The sequence below is a fragment of the Pristiophorus japonicus genome, chromosome 19, assembly GCF_044704955.1.
Source record: "Pristiophorus japonicus isolate sPriJap1 chromosome 19, sPriJap1.hap1, whole genome shotgun sequence".
Taxonomy (NCBI): domain Eukaryota; kingdom Metazoa; phylum Chordata; class Chondrichthyes; family Pristiophoridae; genus Pristiophorus; species Pristiophorus japonicus.
The window spans coordinates 94,400,361-94,422,142 of NC_091995.1; the positions used below are offsets into that span (position 1 = coordinate 94,400,361).

General features: G+C 52.1%; 1 protein-coding gene across 2 annotated transcripts; it reads left to right on the forward strand.

Moving 5' to 3' along the window:
* The first annotated feature begins 847 nt into the window (after nucleotides 1-847).
* On the forward strand, nucleotides 848-21,066 carry LOC139230067 (interferon regulatory factor 3-like). 2 transcript variants are annotated; one of them, XM_070861856.1, is made up of 9 exons: nucleotides 848-1,145; nucleotides 2,459-2,624; nucleotides 2,870-3,041; nucleotides 6,581-6,681; nucleotides 8,336-8,390; nucleotides 9,807-10,052; nucleotides 13,306-13,674; nucleotides 15,460-15,581; nucleotides 18,876-21,066. In XM_070861856.1, the coding sequence occupies exons 2-9, from the start codon at nucleotides 2,460-2,462 to the stop codon at nucleotides 19,026-19,028; spliced, it is 1,383 nt and encodes a 460-aa protein (XP_070717957.1). In that variant the 5' UTR covers nucleotides 848-1,145; nucleotide 2,459; the 3' UTR covers nucleotides 19,029-21,066. The 2 variants fall into 2 exon arrangements, with proteins under 2 accessions (XP_070717957.1, XP_070717958.1); XM_070861857.1 differs by having other exon boundaries at nucleotides 8,339-8,390.
* Nucleotides 21,067-21,782: the final 716 nt, after the last annotated feature.

Below are 21,782 nucleotides of genomic sequence, written 5' to 3' on the forward strand. Positions count from 1 at the left end.
CCCTCAGTAATGCCCCTCCGACAGTGCGGCACTCCCTCAGTACTGACCCTGGACAGTGCGGCACTCCCTCAGAACTGCCCCTCCGACAGTGCAGCGCTCCCTCAGTACGGCGCTCCCTCAGTACTGCCCCTCCGACAGTGCGGCGCTCCCTCAGCACTGCCCCTCCGACAGTGCGGCGCTCCCTCAGCACTGCACTGGGAGTGCCAGCCTAGATTTTTATGCTCAGGTCCCTGGAGTGGGATTTGAACCCACAACCTTCTGACTCAGAGGTGAGTGTGCTGCCCACTGAGCCACAGCTGGCACACTACTCACACAGTTACCGAGGTAACGTCATGTCCCCCAGACTGCACTGCAGATCAATATATCACACGTAACATCAGTTCTGTGGATAGACTGGAGGGGCTGGGGTTGTTGTCCTTGGAGCAGAGAAGGTTGAGAGGAGAGTTGATCGAGGTGTTCAAAATCATGAGGGGTCTGGACAGAGTAGACAGAGAGAGACTGTTCCCATTGGCCGAACGAGTGGGAACAGATTTAAGGTGATTGGTTAAAGAATCTGAGGCGACAATCGGAAAATCTTTTTGACGCAGGGAGTGGTTAGGATCTGGAATGCGTTGCCTGAGACGGTCGTGGATACAGACTCAACAGTCGCCTTGGATAAATACTTGAAGGAGAAGAAAATGGCAGGGAGATGGGGAAAGAGTGGGGGGGGGGAAGTGGAGATTGGCTGGTTGTTCTTCAAAAGAGCCGACGCTGACTCGATGGGCTGAATGGCCTCCTTCGGTGCTGTACCGGTCTATGATTCTATGATTGATAACGCACAAGCCCTGGGTCCAAGATGCTGTGTGCCCGGAAACAGCCACAACTTCAAATTGATTTGCTTTGTGGGGAAAATGTCCCTTTAAGTACTTGAAGAGAGAGAGAGAGACAGAGAGAGAAAACCGGGAAATGATGTCAGAGGGGGAGGAACAGCCCAGGTCTCTTGCGGAGGGAATTACCAGATAGAAAGTAAAACAGGCCTGTAGCTGGGGTGCGGGGGGAGAAAATTCGACTCGTTTCTCTCTCTCAACAGCTTTGAGGGAGTGTTGAAATCTTCGAGCCGCGCTTTCGAGCCCCAAAACAGGGCGAGATTGGGAACACACTGCAAGGTACTGATACTTTGATTTCCTTCTCTGGGCAGTACAGTCTCTTAAAGAGGCCACAGGCATGCATTTCTTGTGGCTTTGTAAGAATCAAGTCTGTTACTAAAGGGGCAGGGGGATGCAGGATAGGATTAAAAGAAGAAAAAAAAGACCTGCATCTATCTAGCGCCTAGTCATTGAAGGTTGGCATGCAGGCGGTTAAGAAAGCAAATGGCATGTTGGCTTTCATAGCGAGGGGATTTGAGTACAGGGGCAGGGAGGTGTTGCTACAGTTGTACAGGGCCTTGGTGAGGCCACACCTGGAGTATTGTGTACAGTTTTGGTCTCCTAACCTGAGGAAGGACATTCTTGCTATTGAGGGAGTGCAGCGAAGGTTTACCAGACTGATTCCCGGGATGGTGGGAGTGACCTATCAAGAAAGACTGGATCAACTGGGCTTGTATTCACTGGAGTTCAGAAGAATGAGAGGGGACCTCATAGAAACGTTTAAAATTCTGACAGGTTTAGACAGGTTAGATGCAGGAAGAATGTTCCCAATGTTGGGGAAGTCCAGAACCAGGGGTCACAGTCTAAGGATAAGGGGTAAGCCATTTAGGACCGAGATGAGGAGAAACTTCTTCACCCAGAGAGTGGTGAACCTGTGGAATTCTCTCCCACAGAAAGTAGTTGAGGCCAATTCACTAAATATATTCAAAAGGGAGTTGGATGAAGTCCTTACTACTAGGGGGATCAAGGGGTATGGCGAGAAAGCAGGAATGGGGTACTGAAGTTTCATGTTCAGCCATGAACTCATTGAATGGCGGTGCAGGCTAGAAGGGCTGAATGGCCTACTCCTGCACCTATTTTCTATGTTTCTATGTTTCTATCACGAGCACTGGACGTCCCAAAGCACCAGAAATTCATCTCCCGTTGTGGCGCAAAGGCGTGCGGTGTTGTATTGGTCACCGTTCTACGCAGCCGAATTTCTGTTTCTTTCAGCTCCGATAGAAAAATTGTCAGAGAACGTGAGTTCGAACCACGCCACGGCAATTCGAGAATCAATTTTTAAAAAAATCTGCAAATAAAAATTTGGGGTCAGTAAATGTGACCTCGAGGCTGTGGGATTGTCGTAAACTGGTTCATCAGCGTTCCTTTAGGGAAAGAAATCTCTCCATCTCACCTTGCGTTTGCTTGCCCCTGTGTTTCGTTCTCACTCTCTTCATACCTCCTTTTCTTGCTCTTTTTTCCCCCGTCTGCTCCTGTCCGCTCCGCGCCCCCAATCCTCTCGGTCCTCAGTTCCTCGGGCAGTTCCTACTTTTCTTTTGCCTTGTTCCCAACAGGATGGCTTCCCAGAAACCTTTGCTGTGCCCATGGCTGGTCGAGCAGATAAACAGCAGCCGGTACCCCGGCCTCTGTTGGCTGAACCCAGAGAGAACACGGTTCAGGATCCCTTGGAAACACGGTCTGAGGCAGAACATTTCTACCAACGACACCAAGATATTTGAGGTAGCGTCAATTTACTATTTATCCAAAATGTTTAGGACTTATTTTTCTAAAGATTCATGTTGGGCTGTAATATTACTTTCCTGCTTTAAAAGAAAATTGGATCCATTGATTCAGCGGGGTAAGGGTTACTGTGTAACTGTACAGAGTTCCCGTTTATTCAGCGGGCTAAGGATCACTGACTGTGTAACTGTACAGAGCTGTGTGTTCAGTAGGGTTAGGGTTAATACACTTTGCCTATTCCGCAGGCTTGGGCAATAGCGACTGGCCGGCACCGACCCGGGACTGATTCTCCAGATCCTTCCATATGGAAGAGAAACTTTCGAAATGCTTTGAATAGAAAGAAGAATTTCCGCCGAATGGGAGATAATCGGAATAGCTCTGAGGACCCTCACCTGATCTACGAGATCCAGAGCGGCGGTGAGTAAGGTGGATAGCAGTCACTGCGCTCCCTCACTGCCGCACCAGTTTCGGGATGTGGGCATCGCTGGCGAAGCCGGCTTTTATTGCCTATCCATAATCGCCGCTTGGGAAGGTGGTGGTGAGCCGCCTTCTTAAACCGCTGCAGTCCCTCCATCATAAGGTTAGAAGTGGGGATGTTCGCTAATGACTGCACCATTCGCAACTCCTCAGATAATGGAGCAGTTCACGACTGCATGCAGCAAGACCGGAACAACATTCAGGCTTGGGCTGATAAGTGGCAACATCCAAGGGTATTCAACATTTAGGAAGGATAGACAGAAAGGAAAAGGAGGCGGGGTGGCGTTGCTGGTTAAATAGGAAATTAATGCAAGTGTAAGGAAGGACATTAGCCTGGATGATGTGGAATCGGTATGGGTGGAGCTGCGGAATACCAAAGGGCAGAAAACGCTAGTGGGAGTTGTGTACAGGCCACCAAACAGTAGTAGTGAGGTTGGGGACTGCATCAAACAAGAAATTAGGGATGTGAGCAATAAAGGTACAGCAGTGATCATGGGCAACTTTAATCTACATATAGATTGGGCTAACCAAACTGGTAGCAATGCGGTGGTGGAGGATTTCCTGGAGTGTATTAGGGATGGTTTTCTAGACCAATATGTCGAGGAACCAACTAGAGAGCTGGCCATCCTAGACTTGGTGATGTGTAATGAGAAAGGACTAATTAGCAATCTTGTTGTGCAAGGCCCCTTGGGGAAGAGTGACCATAATATGGTAGAATTCTTTATTAAGATGGGGAGTGACACAGTTAATTCAGAAACTAGGGTCCTGAACTTAAGGAAAGGTAACTTTGATGGTATGAGGTGTGAATTGGCTAGAATAGACTGGCGAATGATACTTAAAGGGTTGACGGTGGATAGGCAATGGCAAACATTTAAAGGTCACATGGATGAACTTCAGCAATTGTATATCCCTATCTGGAGTAAAAATAAATTGGGGAAGGTGGCTCAACCGTGGCTAACAAGGGAAATTAAGGATATTGTTAAATCCAAGGAAGAGGCATATAAATTGGCCAGAAAAAGCAGCAAACCTGAGGACTGGGAGAAATTTAGAATTCAGCAGAGGGGGGGGGACAAAGTGCTTAATTAAGAGGGGGAAAATAGAGTATGAGAAGAAGCTTGCCGGGAATATAAAAACTGACTGCAAAAGCTTCTATAGATATGTGAAGAGAAAAAGATTAGTGAAGACAAACGTAGGTCCCTTGCAGTTGGATTCAGGTGAATTTATAATGGGGAACAAAGAAATGGCAGACCAATTGAACAAATACTTTGGTTCTGTCTTCACAAAGGAAGACACAAATAACCTTCCGGAAGTACTAGGCAACCGAGGGTCTAGTGAGAAGGAGGAACTGAAGGATATCCTTATCAGGCGGGAAATTGTGTTCGGGAAATTGATGGGATTGAAGGCCGATAAATCCCCGGGGTCTAATAGTCTGCATCCCAGAGTACTTAAGGAAGTCGCCCTAGAAATAGTGGATGCATTGGTGATCATTTTTCAACAGTCTATCAACTCTGGGTCAGTTCCTAAGGACTGGAGGGTAGCTAATGTAACACCACTTTTTAAAAAGGGAGGGAGAGAGAAAACGGGTAATCATAGACCGGTTAGCCTGACATCAGTAGTGGGGAAAATGTTGGAATCAATTATTAAGAATAAAATAGCAGCGCATTTGGAAAGCAGTGACAGGATGGGTCAGCATGGATTTATGAAAGGGAAATCATGCTTGACAAATCTTCTGAAATTTTTTGAGGTTGTAACTCGCAGAGTGGACAAGGGAGAACCAGTGGATGTGATGTATTTGGACTTTTAAAAGGCTTTTGACAAGGGCCCAACAAGAGATTGGTGTGCAAAATCAAAGCGCATGGTATTGGGGGTAATGTACTGACGTGGATAGAGAACTGGTTGGCAGACAGGACGCAGAGAGTCGGGATAAGCGGGTCCTTTTCAGAATGGCGGGCAGTGACTAGTGGAGTGCCGCAGGGCTCAGTGCTGGGACCCCAGCTCTTTACAATATACATCAATGATTTGGATGAAGGAATTGAGTGTAATATCTCCAAGTTTGCAGATGACACTAAACTGGGTGGTGGTGTGAGCTGTGAGGGGGACGCTAAGAGGCTGCAGGGTGATTTGGACAGGTTAGGTGAGTGGGCAAATGCATGACAGATGCAGTATAATGTGGATAAATGAGGTTATCCACTTTGGGGGCAAAAACGCGAAGATGGAATATTATCTGAATGGCGGCAGATTAGGAAAAGGGGAGGTGCAACGAGACCTGGATGTCATGGTTCATCAGTCATTGAAAGTTGGCATAAGGTACAGCAGGTGGTGAAGAAGGTAAATGGCATGTTGGCCTTCATAGCTAGGGGATTTGAGTATAGGAGCAGGGAGGTCTTCCTGCAGTTGTACAGGGCCTTGGTGAGGCCTCATCTGGAATATTGTGTTCAGTTTTGGTCTCCTAATCTGAGGAAGGATGTTCTTGTTATTGAGGGAGTGCAGTGAAGGTTCACCAGACTGATTCCCAGGATGGCTGGACTGACATATGAGGAGAGACTGGATGAACTGGGCCTTTATTCACTGGAGTTTAGAAGGACAAGAGGGGATCTCATAGAAACATAAAATTCTGACGGGACGGGACAGGTTAGATGCAGGTAGAATGTTCCCGATGTTGGGGAAGTCCAGAACCAGGGGACACAGTCTTAGGATAAGGTGTAGGCCATTTAGGACTGAGATGAGGAGAAACTTCTTCACTCAGAGAATTGTTAACCTGTGGAATACCCTGCTGCAGAGAGTTGTTGATGCCAGTTCATTGGATATAGTCAAGAGGGAGTTAGATGTGGCCCTTACGGCTAAAGTGATCAAGGGGGTATGGAGAGAAAGCAGGAAAGAGGTACTGAGGGAATGATCAGCCATGATCTTATTGAATGGTGTTGCAGGCTCGAAGGGCCGAATGGCCTACTCTTGCACCTATTTTCTATGTTTCTATGTAAGTAACATTCGCACCACACAAGTGCCAGGCATTGACCATCTCCAACCAGCGAGAGTCTAACCACCGTCCCTTGACATTCAACGGCATTACCATCACCGAATCCCCCACCTTCACCATCCTGGGGGTCACCATTGACCAGAAACTTAACTGGACCAGCCACATAAATACTGTGGCCACAAGAGCGGGTCAGAGGCTGGGTATTCTGCGGCGAGTGTCTCACCTCCTGACTCCCCAAAGCCTTCCCACCATCTACACGGCACAAGTCAGGAGTGTGATGGAACACTCTCCACTTGCCTGGATGAGCGCAGCTCCAACAACACTCGAGAAGCTCGACACCATCCAGGACAAAGCAGTCTCTTGGGAAGAAGTCAATTTGAAAGTGTAAATGCCACGAGCACGGTGCAAACCTGCGCCTTTATTGAAAATGTTTTACCGCCGCTTGCCAAGCTATAAAGTTAAGTTTGCCTCATTGGTGCTTTAACGGTGTTTTTCTCTGAAGGCCAGGAGCCCGGTGTGAGCAGCGATGAGGAGAGTGTGGACATCAGCCCAGCGACAGACATCAGCTCCGTGGGAATCCTCACGCTCACACCTCCAAACCCGGTACAGCGAGCCCACGTTACCCATCACAGGCGTCATGTCACACGGTCGGGTTTGTGGACAGGGAATGTCAGCGTTAGTTTTATAACACAATATTTACAGCCCAGGAACAGGCCATTGGACCCCACCGCTCCGTGCCGGGGTTTATGCCCCACCGCTCCGTGCCGGGGTTTATGCCCCACCGCTCCGTGCCGGGGTTTATGCTCCACACCAGCCCCCTCCCACCCCTCTCCATCTCACCCCATCACCATATCCTTCTATTCCTTTCTCCCTCCTGTGTTTATCCAGCCGCCCCTTAAATGCGTCTATGCTTGCAATGTATTTGCTTCATGGGTTCTTTGCTGAAGAATTCATGGCAACACATTGCTATTAAGAACGAGTTGGTTTATTAGCAAAAGGTTTAACAATCACACTACACATTCTCACCACTCTCTGGGTGAAGAGCTTTCTCCTGAATTCCCGATTGGATTCATGAGTGACTATTGAGAAGACTAGGCCTATATTCTCCAGAGTTTAGAAGAATGAGAGGTGATCTCAGTGAAACATGTAAAATTCTTACAGGGCTCGACAGGGTAGATGCTGGGAGGATGTTTCCCCCCGGCCTGGGGAGTCTAGAACCAGGGGTCACAGTCTCAGGATAAGGGGTCGGCCATTTAGGACTGAGATGAGGAGAAATTTCTTCACTCAGAGGGTGGTGAATCTTTGGAATTCTCTGCCCCAGAGGGCTGTGGAGGCTCAATTGTTGAGTATATTCAAGGCTGAGATCGATAGATTTTTGGACTCTCGGGGAATCGAGGGACATGGGGATCGGGCGGGAAAGTGGAGTTGAGGTGGAAGATCAGCCATGATCTCATTGAATGGCGGAGCAGGCTCGAGGGGCCGAATGGCCGACTCCTGCTCCTAATTCTTATGTTTGATCTTATATTGATGGCCCCTCATCTCTCCTGTAAGTGGAAACATCTTCTCTAGTTCTGCCCGACCGAACCCCTTCATCGTTTTAAAGACTTTATTCGTCCAACCCCTCAGACCTTCTCTTTTCTGGAGGAGAGCTCCAGCCTGTTCAGCCTCTCCTGACGGTGTAGATCATAAAATGTCATGGGCCCCAGCCCTGGCCACTGGACTCCCTTCCCCTTCCCGAGTGGGATGTGGGTTTGAGATTGTAGCGGGTGGTCGTGAAGAAGAAAATTGCCGGTGAAATCTGAGCCGTGTTTCATAACAAGAACATAAGAAGATACGAAATAGGAGCAGGAGTTGGCCATTCGGCCCCTCGAGCCTGCTCCGCCATTCAATAAGATCATGGCTGATCCGATCATGGACTCAGCTCCACTTCCCCGCCCGCTCCCCATAACCCCTTATCCCCTTATCGTTTAAGAAACTGTCTATTTCTGTCTTAAATGTATTCAATGTCCCGGCTTCCACAGCTCTCTGGGGCAGCGAATTCCACAGATTTACAACCCTCTGAGAGAAGAAATTCCTCCTCATCTCAGTTTTAAATGGGCGCCCCCTTATTCTAAGATCGTGCCCTCTAGTTCTAGTCTCCCCCATCAGTGGAAACATCCTCTCTGCATCCACCTTGTCAAGCCCCCTCATAATCTTATACATTTCATCTCGGGTCCCTGTAGTTTGGTCAGTGGAATAATCTTTCTCCATCTTCCAGCAGATATCTCTGGAAACCAGCTTGAGCGACTTGATGATACGGGACCAACCCTCAGGTACCTAGATTTTGGTTTTGCTCCGCTCCCGTTTTAGGCCATTCGACTATGAGAGCATCACAGCCCAGCTCGGGCCTGTCCTCACAACACGCGCACACACCCCCCCCAAGAAGGAGTGGCTCGCTAATGGATTTTTCCCTTTCTACCCCAGGGGGTACTGAGGCAAGACCCAAGCCGCCCTCCCCCCTCCCACCAACTAAGTCACAAGCCAGGAATGCTAGCATCCAGCCTAGGACCTTTCTGGCCTCTGAGGCTCCATACTGCAGTGGGCAGGCAGTAACGGCAAGGGGATATCTGTCCCATTCCTCAGCAATACTGATCTGCCCTTCCTTCATTCCTGAGGGATGCCCTTTTGCCTTTCTCTCTGTGTGTTCAGCGTAGATCAGTAGCTAGCACTTTCACCTCTGAGTCAGAAGGTCATGGGTTCACAGTCCCCACTCTAGAGACTTTGAGCCCAAATCTTGGCTGACACTCCCAGTGGTAGATGAAGAGGATTGTGAGCATGGAGGTATCATGTATTGGCTTCCTGGGTTCATTGCTTAAGCATTCACAGCAACACATTGCTATTAAGAACTAGTTGGTTTATTAGCAAAGGTTTAACAATCACACTACACATTACCAGTTCATCCACCAGGCTCACAACCACCTGCCCCATCGTGGATCCCCCGAACCCAACTGGCTGGGGTTTTATTGAGTCTTGTGAACATCACGTGACTGGCTAAGCCACTCCCAACTCAACAACTCAACAGCTATTGTTGTTGCATTTGTAAATCAAATGCCCTCTTATTAAGGGGCACTAAAACCGACAATTTAAACAAATTAAACTTTACACTTTAAACGGTCAAATTAAAATTTGGTTGCTGGGGGTGATGATGCACTCCAGTCCCTCCGGCGCCCACCTCTCGCGGAAGGCCGCGAGCGTACCGGTGGACACTGCATGCTCCAGCTCCAGGGACACCCTGGCCCGGATGTAACCGCGGAAGAGAGGCAGGCAGTCGGGCTGAACGACCCCCTCGACCGCCCGCTGCCTGGACCGGCTGATGGCCCCCCTTGGCCAGGCCCAGGAGCAGTCCCACGAGGAGGCTCTTCCGACCTGCCCGCTCCCCTCCGCACAGGGTGCCCAAAGATCAGGAGCGTGGGACTGAAGTGCAGCCAGAATTTGAGGAGCAGCCCCTTCAGATATTGGAAGAGGGGCTGCAACCTCACACATTCAACATAGACATGGAACACGGACTCCTCTAGACGGCAGAAAATGTAGGCGGCCTGGGAGTCCGTGAACCGACTTAAAAACTTATTGCACGGGACTGTCCCGTGCAACACCCTCCAGGCCAAGTCCCCAATATCAACAGCTCTACAAACCCGGCAGCACGTGGAACAATCTCGCGAATCGATCTAACGTGTTCTCTCTCATTTTAGGGGACGGTGAGCAATTGTTTCTGTTGGAGAGGGACCTGGCCTTCAATCATCCCGGCTACTCTCCAGACCACGCTCTGCTCCTGACCGACCTGAGCCCGGTGAATCCAGCCCCCGAGCTGCCCCTCGAAGTGAGTGCATGCGGTGCTTGCGCGATGCCGCCCCAGGCCGAAGAGCCCATCGCCGCCATCCTGAACGTTGGCCAGTTCCAAGAGCAGATGAGGGGCTTCTTTCCGAACCGAGAACTCGGTGAGTGCCAGGCTTCTGATCCTTTTTTTTGCCGCACTGCCCGCCCGCCGGGTGCATGAACCCGCGCCCGGCCCCAGTCTGTGGGTTCTGAGCCGGTCACACCCTTCGGGTGCTGGATTGTGAATGCTGCCATTTCATCCAATATTTGTGCGACTCGGGAAAACAAAACTCTGTCGCTGGGCCTCAGGCAGTGCTTGATTGCCCGTAAGGGCCATCGGGACATCTTGAGGTTGTGAAAGGCGCTATTGAAATGCAAGTCCTTTGGTGTACAGCAGGAAAAAGAGAGGCAACAGCCCAGAATCCCAGCTTCACCAACACCTCACAGCTTCGGAACATGGGAACAGGAGGAGGCCATTCAGCCCCTCAAGTGAGATCGTGGCTGATCTGTGATCTAACTCCACATACCCACCTTTGGCCCATAACCCTCAATACCTTTGGTTAGCAAAAAGCTATCAATCTCAGATTTAAAATTAACAATTGACCCCCCAGCATCGATTGCCATTTTGCGGGAGAGAGTTCCAAACTTCTATCGCCCTGTGTGTGTAGAAGTGTTTCCTAATTTCACTCCTGAAGTTTAGACTCTGCCCCTAGTCCTAGACTCCCCAACCAGCGGGAATAGTCTCTCGTCCTATCTACCCTATCAGTTCGCCTGAATATCCTGAAAACTTCGATCAGATCGCTCCCTTAACCATCTAAATTTCAGGGAGTACAGCCCTAGTGTGTGTGATCTCTCCTCGTAATTTAATACTTGGGGAGGGATTTTCGGCGTTGATGGTTTCGGGGCGGTAATGGCGGCGGGGCGGGAAAGTTAGCGCCCGGGAACAGTTTGCGCCGCGGTCGGTAACATTGGGCGGCTCGGCCCTGAGTCAGTGGGCGCAGCGCTAAGGGAGGCGTTGTACACCTCTCTCGTGGGGCATTACCATGGGAAACTCCCGAGCTAAAGATCCGGGCCGGGAGCGCTCCCAGAGACACCGGGGAGGGAGGAGGGAAAACTAATAAAAATACCACAAAAACATTCCCAAAATGTCACCACAACACAAATCGCAACAAAATTTGAAAGACAATAAGAGCATAAGAACATAAGAATTAGGAACAGGAGTAGGCCATCGAGCCCCTCGAGCCTGCTCCGACATTCAACAAGATCATGGCTGATCTGGCCGTGGACTCAGCTCCACTTACCCGCCCGCTCCCCGTAACCCTTAATTCCCTTATTGGTTAAAAATCTATCTATCTGTGACTTGAATACATTCAATGAGCTAGCCTCAACTGCTTCCTTGGGCAGAGAATTCCACAGATTCACAACCTTCTGGGAAAAGAAATTCCTTCTCAACTCGGTTTTAAATTGGCTCCCCCGTATTTTGAGGCTGTGCCCCCTAGTTCTAGTCTCCCCGACCAGTGGAAACAACCTCTCTGCCTCTATCTTGTCTATCCCTTTCATTATTTTAAATGTTTCTATAAGATCACCCCTCATCCTTCTGAACTCCAACGAGTAAAGACCCAGTCTACTCAATCTATCATCATAAGGTAACCCCCTCATCTCCGGAATCAGCCTAGTGAATCGTCTCTGTACCCCCTCCAAAGCTAGTATATCCTTCCTTAAGTAAGGTGACCAAAACTGCACACAGTACTCCAGGTGCGGCCTCACCAATACCCTGTACAGTTGCAGCAGGACCTCCCTGCTTTTGTACTCCATCCCTCTCGCAATGAAGGCCAACGTTCCATTCTCCTTCCTGATTACCTGCTGCACCTTTCTTCTGCAGTAACCTTTTGTGTGCCACCTTATCGAATGCCTTTTGAAAATCTAAATACACCACATCCATCGGTACACCTCGATCCACCAATTGCACTTAGCTCAGGAGCCCATTACACCCCTCTCCGGTGTCGGGATGGTGGGACCGCCCTGATTCGGCCAGTGAGGGGCGCGCTGCGGGGCGGACAGGTCGGGCAGGAGTCAAAACTCGCGCCGGTGTCGCGACCAGGGGGCGTTGCAGGCACCGGGCGCATAGCTCTTCCGGGCGGTGCTGCTCCGCGCCGCCGCTAAACCGGACCCGATGATCGCCGCGGGGCGCTGGAGGCTGACCGCCCAGCCAGAACACCTCACCCCCGCCATTGCCGCCGCTCCCGGGGGGGGGCGAAAAATGGAGCGGGAAAACCTCCCAAATCCGCCCCTTGGAGTCTGGTTCTCATTCTGCTAGGCTGGCCATGAATTGGGTTCGGGCAAGACTCCTTGAGGGTCATAGGTGAAGGGGCGCGCAGGGGTAAATAAGCCCTGAGCTGTGTTATGAGTAAACACTGTTCCCGATGTTGGGGTCAATGGGGGCGAAAACTAGGCCTTGAAATGGGGTAAATTGATTTGAGTGATGCAATGATGGAAACAGAAAATAGGTGCAGGAGTAGGCCATTCGGCCCTTCGAGCCTGCACCACCATTCAATATGATCATGGCTGATCATGCAACTTCAGTACCCCATTCCTGCTTTCTCTCCATACCCGTTGATCCCTTTAGCTGTAAGGGCCACATCTAACTCCCTTTTGAATATATCTAACAAACTGGCCTCAACAACTTTCTGTGGTAGAGAATTCCACAGGTTTACCACTCTCTGAGTGAAGAAGTTTCTCCTCATCTCGGACTTAAATGGCTTACCCCTTATCCTTAGATTGTGACCTCTGGTTCTGGACTTCCCCAACATCGGGAACATTCTTCCTGCATCTAACCAGTCCAATCCCGTCAGAATTTTATATGTTTCTATGAGATCCCCTCTCATTCTTCTAAATTCCAGTGAATATAAGCCTAGTCGATCCAGTCTTTCTTCATATGTCAGTCCTGCCATCCCGGGAATCAGTCTGGTGAACCTTCGCTGCACTCCCTCAACAGCAAGAACGTCCTTCCTCAGATTAGGAGACCAAAACTGAACACAATATTGCAGGTGAGGCCTCACCAAGGCCCTGTACAACTGCAGTAAGACCTCCCTGCTCCTATACTCAAATCCCCTCGCTATGAAGGCCAACATTTGCCTTCTTCACCGCCTGCTGTACCTGCATGCCAACTTTCAACGACTGATGTACCATGACACCCAGGTCTCGTTGCATTCACATAGAGTGTTTCACGACTGCTGAAGTACTTTTGTAGTGCAGTCACTGTTGTAATGTGAGAAACGCGACAGCCAATTGGTGCACAGCAAGCTCCCACAGAATCTCTGTTAATATGCTGAGCGCACGGGGGAACTATTCACACCAACGCTTGTGTCTCCACAGAAACCCAGTTTGAAGTGACGGTTTACTATCGCGGCAGGAAGGTGCAGGAGCACATCGTGACCAACACCAATGGCTTCCGGCTTTCCTACGACTCGGAATCCTCCTTCCCGTACCTGGAGGACCTGCGGTTCCCAGGTGTGCGCTCGACCTTGGTTAGCGACCTCCAGCAGATCTGCTACACGGAGAAACTGCTGGGGCGGGTGGGCCAGGGGCTGACCCTGGAGGTGCACGGCGGCGCCTTCTTGGCCCAGAGACACGGCAGCTGCAAGGCCTTCTGGTCGATGTCGCCAAGCCCGGACGGCCGCGAACCCCAGCCGATATCCAGCAAGGAGCACACCGTCCTCTACGACCTGTCCCAGTTCAAGCATGGTGAGTGACGGAGGGGCTGGAAAAGCACCATCTTGCCATTCCAGAAATATCTGGCACATCTCTGCTGTGGGACCTAGCGGGTCGCACTCTCGCTCGCCTCTGGGTCAGAAGGTGGTGGGTTCGAGTCCATGCTCCAGGGACTTTGTGCACTGTCGGAGAGGCAGTACTGAGGGAGCGCCGCACTGTCGGAGGGGCAGTACTGAGGGAGCGCCGCACTGTCGGAGGGGCAGTACTGAGGGAGCGCCGCACTGTCGGAGAGGCAGTACTGAGGGAGCGCCGCACTGTCGGAGGGGCAGTACTGAGGGAGCGCCGTACTGCGCTGTCGGAGGGGCAGTACTGAGGGAGCGCCGCACTGCGCTGTCGGAGGGACAGTACTGAGGGAGTGCCGCACTATCGGAGGGGGAGTACTGAGGGAGCGCCGCACTGTCGGAGTGGCAGTACTGAAGGAACGCTGTACTGCGCTGTCGGAGGGGCAGTACTGAGGGAGTGCCGCACTATCGGAGGGGGAGTACTGAGGGAGCGCCGCACTGTCGGAGGGGCAGTACTGAGGGAGCGCCGCACTATCGGAGGGGGAGTACTGAGGGAGCGCTGCACTGTCGGAGTGGCAGTACTGAGGGAGTGCCGCACTGTCGGAGGTGCTGTCTTTTGGATGAGATGTTAAACCGAGGTCCCGTCTGCTCTCTCAGGTGGACGTAAAAGATCCCATGGCACTATTTCGTAGAAGAACAGGGGAGTTCTCCCCGGTGTCCTGGGGCCAATATTTATCCCTCAAGCAACATAACAAAAACAGATTATCCGGTCATTATCACATTGCTGTGTGTGGGAGCTTGCTGTGCGTAAGATGGCTGCACGTTTCCCACATTACAACAGTGACTGCACTGCAAAAAGTACTTCATTGGCTGTAAAGCGCTTTGAGATGCCCGGTGGTTGTGAAAGGCGCTATAGAAATGTAAAATGTCTTTTTTGCATCCGTCACGCTTCAGAGGGTCCCAGTTCAAGATGTGAAGTAAGAAACGAGCACAATTGGGTCTGAGTGGCCTTGGACTTAAGGAGCCCAATGGCCAGGGCCTTGAGGGTGGGGTTTGGGCACCCTGAGCATCTTGGGGGAGCCAGCCGCCGGTATAACTCCCGTCAGCTCGAGTGCTGTTTGTTCACCACCATCATCAGAGGCGGTCCCTCGGATCGAGGATGACTTGCTCCCACGCCAAAAAGGGATGCGTTCCCAGGTGTTTCAATGAAGGACCTGATATTCCAGATCCCGAACTACATCCTGAAGGGTGGAAGATGCCTGTGGGTGGATTTTTTTAACGTGGGGTGACCGTTGCACACCAGCCACCACACGGGGCTTGACAGAGCGAGGTCTTGGTCCAGGGGCAAGGGTTAACCAGGACGACTGGAGACCAGCTCTGCTGCACGGACCCAGTGTACACACATAGCGCACAGTGTGGGCTGGGCCCCTGCTGCCCCTGGGCCCTCGCCTCTCCTGGGCCCCGATCACGTCCCTCTACATTCTCTCGCCGCTCCTTCGCCCCGACCTCGCCGCTCCTGCTGTACCTGCCCACGCTCCAATCACCGACCTGGACCTTGATGCCGTCACCCTCCTGCACCAGCTCGCGCTGTACCTTGCCGTGGTACACCGCCACGGTGCTCCTGGGGTCGCCGCTCACCGCTCCTTGTTTCCGCAGCGATGGATATTACGGGTTGCCTGTCCCCCCCAACCCCGGCCCCGCAGTGAGATCGCTGTGTTGTCAGAGTACGGTAAACAGTCTAAACCTTCCTTCGCAGAATTGGACGCCTTCATGAACACCAGAGGGGGCTCCCCCCAGTACTCCATGTGGCTGTGCTTCGGGGAGCTTTGGCCGGACCCTGACCGCAAGGCCTGGGGGAAGAAGCTCATTATGGTGCAGGTGAGTTAACCTGTGGTGGGGTCACGGAGAGGGCACGGACTCACCCCTGGATGGTGGGGCGATTAAAAGTGGGGGATACGCAAGAGCCCAGAATTCGAGGAGGGGTGTAGGGCTGGAGGAGGTTACAGAGATAGGGAGGGTGCAGGGGCTGGAGGAGGTTATGGAGAGAGGGAGCGTGCATGGGCTGGAGGAGGTTACAGAGATAGGGTTGTAGGGGCTGGAGGGAGTTACAGAGAGAGGGAAGGGTGCGGGACTGGAGGAGGTTAGAGAGAGGGAGGGTGCAGGGGCTGGAGGAGGTTACAGAGAGAGGGAGGATGCATGGGCTGGAGGAGGTTAGAGAGAGAGGGAGTGGTGTAGGGGTTGGAGGAGGTTACAGAGATCTTGGAGGGGTGTAATGGCTGGAGGAGGTTACAGAGGGAGGGAGGGGTGTAGGGGCTAGAGGAAGTTACAGAGATAGGAAGGCTTGTCACGTTGGAGGAGGTTTCTGAGATAGGGAGGGTTATGGGGCTGGAAGTGGTTACAGAGAGAGGGAGGGTGTAGGGGCTGGAGGAGATTACAGAGAGAGGGAGGTTGCAGGGGCTGGAGGAGGTTACAGAGAGAGGGAAGTTGCAGGGGCTGGAGGAGGTTATAGAGATAGGGAGGGGTGTAGGGGCTGGAGTAGGTTACTGAGAGAGGGAGGGGTGTAGGGCTGGAGGAGGTTACAGAGATAGGGAGGGGTGTCGGGCTGGAGGAGGTTACAGAGATAGGGAGGGGTGTAGGGCTGGAGGTGGTTACAGTGATAGGGAGGGGTGTCGGGCTGGAGGAGGTTACAGAGACAGGGAGGAGTGTCGGGCTGGAGGAGGTTACAGAGATAGGGAGGGGTGTCGGGCTGGAGGAAGTTACAGAGATAGGGAGGGGTGTCGGGCTGGAGGAAGTTACAGAGATAGGGAGGGGTGTCGGGCTGGAGGAGGTTACAGAGATAGGGAGGGGTGTCGGGCTGGAGGAGGTTACAGAGATAGGGAGGGGTGTCGGGCTGGAGGAAGTTACAGAGATAGGGAGGGGTGTCGGGCTGGAGGAGGTTACAGAGATAGGGAGGGGTGTCGGGCTGGAGGAGGTTACAGAGATAGGGAGGGGTGTTGGGCTGGAGGAAGTTACAGAGATAGGGAGGGGTGTCGGGCTGGAGGAGGTTACAGAGATAGGGAGGGGTGTAGGGCTGGAGGTGGTTACAGTGATAGGGAGGGGTGTAGGGCTGGAGGTGGTTACAGTGATAGGGAGGAGTGTCGGGCTGGAGGAGGTTAGAGAGATAGGGAGGGTTGTCGGGCTGGAGGAGGTTACAGAGATAGCTTTCCTGCCTTTGCCCCATATCTATCGATACCCTTACCCCACAAAAATGGGAACGCGATGTGATGTGAGAGAGGTGTGATGAAGCCCTTTCTAAATGCGAACGGTGATTATGAGAGCTATAATCTGTAAATTAGTGTATATATTACCCACATTAACCGTGAGAGATTGAGTGGACTAGGCCTATGTTCTCGAGAGTTTAGAAGAATGATATTATTGAAACATTAAGTTCGGAGGGGGCTTGACAGGGTAGATACTGAGAGGTTGTTTCCCCGGGCTGGGGAGTCGCTCTCAGTCTCAGGATAAGGGGTTGTCCATTTAGGACTGAGATGAGGTGAAATTTCTTCTCATCTCAGTCCTAAATAGTTGTCTCCTTATCCTGAGACTGTGCACCCCCCCCCCCCCCCCCCCAGTTCTAGACTCTCAAGCCAGAGGGAACAACCCGTCAGCATCTACCCTGTCAATCTCCCTCTGAATCTTACACGATTCAATGAGATCACCTTTCATTCTTCTAAACCGCAGAGAGTATAGGCCCAATCTACTCAATCTTACATGCAATTATATAGGGCCCTAGTGAGACCACACCTGGAGTATTGTGCACAATTTTGGTCTCAATGCCTAAGGAAGGATATACTTGCCATAGAGGGAGTGCAACGAAGGTTCACCAGATTGATTCCTGGGATGGGAGGATTGTCCTACGAGGAGAGATTGAGCAGATACTCTGGAGTTTAGAAGAATGAGAGGTGATCTCATTGAAACATAGAAAATTCTGACAGGGTAGATGCAGGGAGGATGTTTCCCCCCGGGCTGGGGAGTCTAGAACCAGGGCTCACAGTCTCAGGATAAGGGGTCGGCCATTTAGGACTGAGATGAGAAGAAACTTCTTCACTCAGAGGGTGGTGAATCTTTGGAATTCTCTGCCCCAGAGAACTGTGGAGGCTCAGTCTTTGAGTATATTGAAGGCTGAGATCGATAGATTTTTGGATATTAAGGGAATCAAGGGATCTGGGGACAGTGCAGGAAAGTGGAGTTGAGGTCGAAGATCAGCCGTGATCTCATTGAATGGCGGAGCGGGCTCAAGGGGCCGAATAACACATTGCTATTAAGAACTAGTTGGTTTATTAGCAAAGGTTTAACAATCACACTACACATTACCAGTTCATCCACCAAGCTCACAACCACCTGCCCCATCGTGGATCCCCCGAACCCAACTGGCCGGGGTTTTAATGAGTCTTGTGAACATCACGTGACTGGCTAAGCCACTCCCAACTCAACAGCTCGACCAACCAGTGAGCATACTCACAGGTGCATACGTTACAATATCCTTCTATTCCCTTCTCCCTCACGTGTTTATCCAGCTTCCCCTTAACTGCATCGATACTATTCGCCTCAACCCCTCCCTGTGACAGCGAGTTCCACATTCTCACCGCTCTCTGGGTAAAGAAGTTCCTCCTGAATTCCCGATTGGATTTATTCGTGACTACTGAGTAGACCCGGCCGATATTCTCTAGAGTTTAGAACAATGAGAGGTGATCTCATTGAAACATACAACATTCTTACAGGGCTTGACAGGGTAGATGCAGGGAGGATGTTTCCCCCCGGGCTGGGGAGTCTAGAACCAGGGGTCACAGTCTCAGGATAAGGGGTCGGCCATTTAGGACTGAGATGAGGAGAAACTTCTTCACTCAGAGGGTGGTGAATCTTTGGAATTCTCTGCCCCAGAGGGCTGTGGAGGCTCAGTCGTTGAGTATATTCAAGGCTGAGATCGATAGATTTTTGGATATTAAAGGAATCGAGGGATATAGGGAGAGTGCAGGAAAGTGGTGTTGAGGTCGAAGGTCAGCCATGATCTCACTGAATGCCGGAGCAGGCTCGAGGGGCCGAATGCTGACTCCTGCTCCTCGTTTTGTCGGCAGCTTCCTCGGTCTCCTGTGCTAATGGATTCTTCCTTTCTCCCCCCCCCCCTTTGTTCAGGTGACGCCCGTAACCTTCAAATTATTACATGAATTGGCGCATGGAACGGGGGCTTCCTCGCTGCAGAGTGACGAAGTCAACCTCCAGTTCTCCGACCCCCTCTCCACCTCCAGCTTCTTGGCCATACTGGAGGAATACATGGACATTGACTAGCCAGGCAGCGTCTACTGCACCCTCGTTCCCGGCCTGTCGACAGTCACCCTTGCCGAGTCGGTGGGTGCCGAGGGAGCAGTCATATCCGGATGGGTAATCCAGAGGACGGGAGTTCAGATTCCACTATGCCTGGGGGTGGGGTGAGGGGGGAGGTGAGAATTTCAATTCAATTTTTTTTTAAATCGGGAAATAAAATAATCTGGGAGCAGTAAAGGTGGCCGTGAATCTGCCGGATTATCGGCGAAGACCCAACCGGTTCACACCGATGTCTCTTTTGGAAAGGAAAGCTGTTGCCTGTCCCCGGTCTGGGCCGACGTGTGACTCCAGTCCCCACACCCACCTCGTTAACTCTTACCTGCCCGCTGATGCGGTCCACCGAGCCCCTCAGTTGTATCAAAGCACCACACAGCGGTTCAAGAGGAAGGCTCGCTACCCCCTTCCCGAGAGCAACTAGGAATGGATGGGCAAGAAATGCTGGCCTTGCCCAGCGACGCCCGACATCCCGAGAACGAATATATAAAATGAACACCCCTTAACAATTGATGTAAACAAAAAAGGAAAAATAAAAACAGGAAAGCTGAGACGGGAACATGTCAGCGTCTGTGGAGGGAGAGCGCGCGGATTGGTCAACATGGGCACGAAGAGACCCCCTCTCCCCGCCCCGGAAATGCCAACGTGTATTAAACATCGACGATGTCCGTGACACACCCGCCTCGCCGTGAATTGGCCTTTGGCTCACCGCGTGTCGACAGGTGAAGATGCAAACCTGACCGATTTTTGAACCACAGGGGGAAGTGAAGGGTTTATGGGGAGCGGGCGGGGAAGTGGAGCTGAGTCCGTGATCAGATCAGCCGCTATCTTATTGAATGGCGGAGCAGGCTCGAGGGGCCGAATGGCCGGCTCCTGCTCCTATCTCTTGCGTTTGGATTCTGAGCCGTGGGTGGGATGATGCTCTCTTCTGCCTGTCTGGAGAGAGAGACCAACCCTGCTCCTACGACTCTGTCCAGGACACTGTGAATCCGGCTCGGTTAACGATACAGTTCACCGCCTGCGCGGTTATTTGCCGCTGCTGATTCTGTGCTGCAGCGTAACAAGGACAGTGAAGCTGGAAGGGAATTAGCCGCCTGGCCTCCTGCTAGAGCTGCCTTCCGCGAACCTTTTAGTTACGTGTTTGACCCGTGAGCGGTTAATCATATAGAATCACAGAAATTTACAGCACGGAAGGAGGCCATTTCGGCCCATCGTGTCCGTGCCGGCCGACAAAGAGCTACCCAGCCTAATCCCACTTTCCAGCTCTCGGTCCGTAGCCCTGTGGGTTACGGCACTTCAGGTGCACATCCAGGTACTTTTTAAATGTGGTGAGGGTTTCTGCCTCTACCACCCTTTCAGGCTGTGAGTTCCAGACCCCCACCACCCTCTGGGTGAAGACATTTCCCCTCAAATCCCTTCTACCAATTACTTTAAATCTGCCCCCTGGTTGTTGACCCCTCTGCTAAGGGAAACAGGTCTGTCCTATCCACCCTATCTAGGCCCCTCAATATTATACACCTCAAAAAAGGTCTCCCCTTAGCCTCTTCTGTTCCAAAGAAAACCAGCTCAGCCTGTCCAATCTTTGCTCAGTGATGTCGGTATTGCAGCTCCGAACACAGACCAGCCAGCTGTGAGAACAGCTCTGCTGTTGGTACCCGACTGCGTTCATTCATCGATCGCGCACCTGTCAAACTGAGGCTTGGGCTGCTGTTGGTCAATGCTGAATATTGAAAGGAGTCTCGCACTGGTTCTGCACGAGTTAGCTCAAATGTTTAGATTTGGTAATTTAATTGTACGTTAAAAAAGTTTTCACATTACTGTATACTAATCCAAATGTTGAAATTTTTGTTTGGAGAGTGTGCTCGTCCCGTTAGTATCACACTAGATCCTCGAATTTGGATTGGGAACATCCTCACGTGTTGTAAAAGCACCGGGTGCGGGAGCAATGCCACGGGGTGGCCTGCCAATAAAAGCTTTTGATATTTGCTCTTCTGATCTGACTGATCCCTTCCCCCACTCCCGGAATGTGCGCACATAAATCCAGGCCGACACTCCCAGTGCAGTACTGAGCGCCGCACTGTGGGAGGGGCGGTACTGAGGGAGCGCCACACTGTCGGAGGGGCAGTACTGAGGGAGTGTCGCACTGTGGGAGGGGCAGTACTGAGGGAGTGCTGCACTGTCGGAGGGGCAGTACTGAGGGAGTGCTGCACTGTCGGAGGGGCAGTACTGAGGGAGTGCTGCACTGTCGGAGGGGCAGTACTGAGGGAGTGCTGCACTGTCGGAGGGGCAGTACTGAGGGAGCGCCGCACTGTGGGAGGGGCGGTACCGAGGGAGCGCCACACTGTCGGAGGGGCGGTGCTGAGGGAGTGCCACACTGTCGGAGGGGCGGTGCTGAGGGAGTGCCACACTGTCGGAGGGGCGGTACTGAGGGAGCGCCACACTGTCAGAGGGGCAGTGCTGAGGGAGCGTCACACTGTCGGAGGGGCGGTGCTGAGGGAGCGCCACACTGTCGGAGGGGCAGTACTGAGGGAGCGCCACACTGTCGGAGGGGCGGTGCTGAGGGAGTGCCACACTGTCGGAGGGGCCGTGCTGAGGGAGCGCCGCACTGTCGGAGGGGCGGTGCTGAGGGAGTGCCACACTGTCGGAGGGGCAGTACTGAGGGAGCGCCACACTGTCGGAGGGGCGGTTCTGAGGGAGTGCCGCACTGTCGGAGGGGCAGCATGG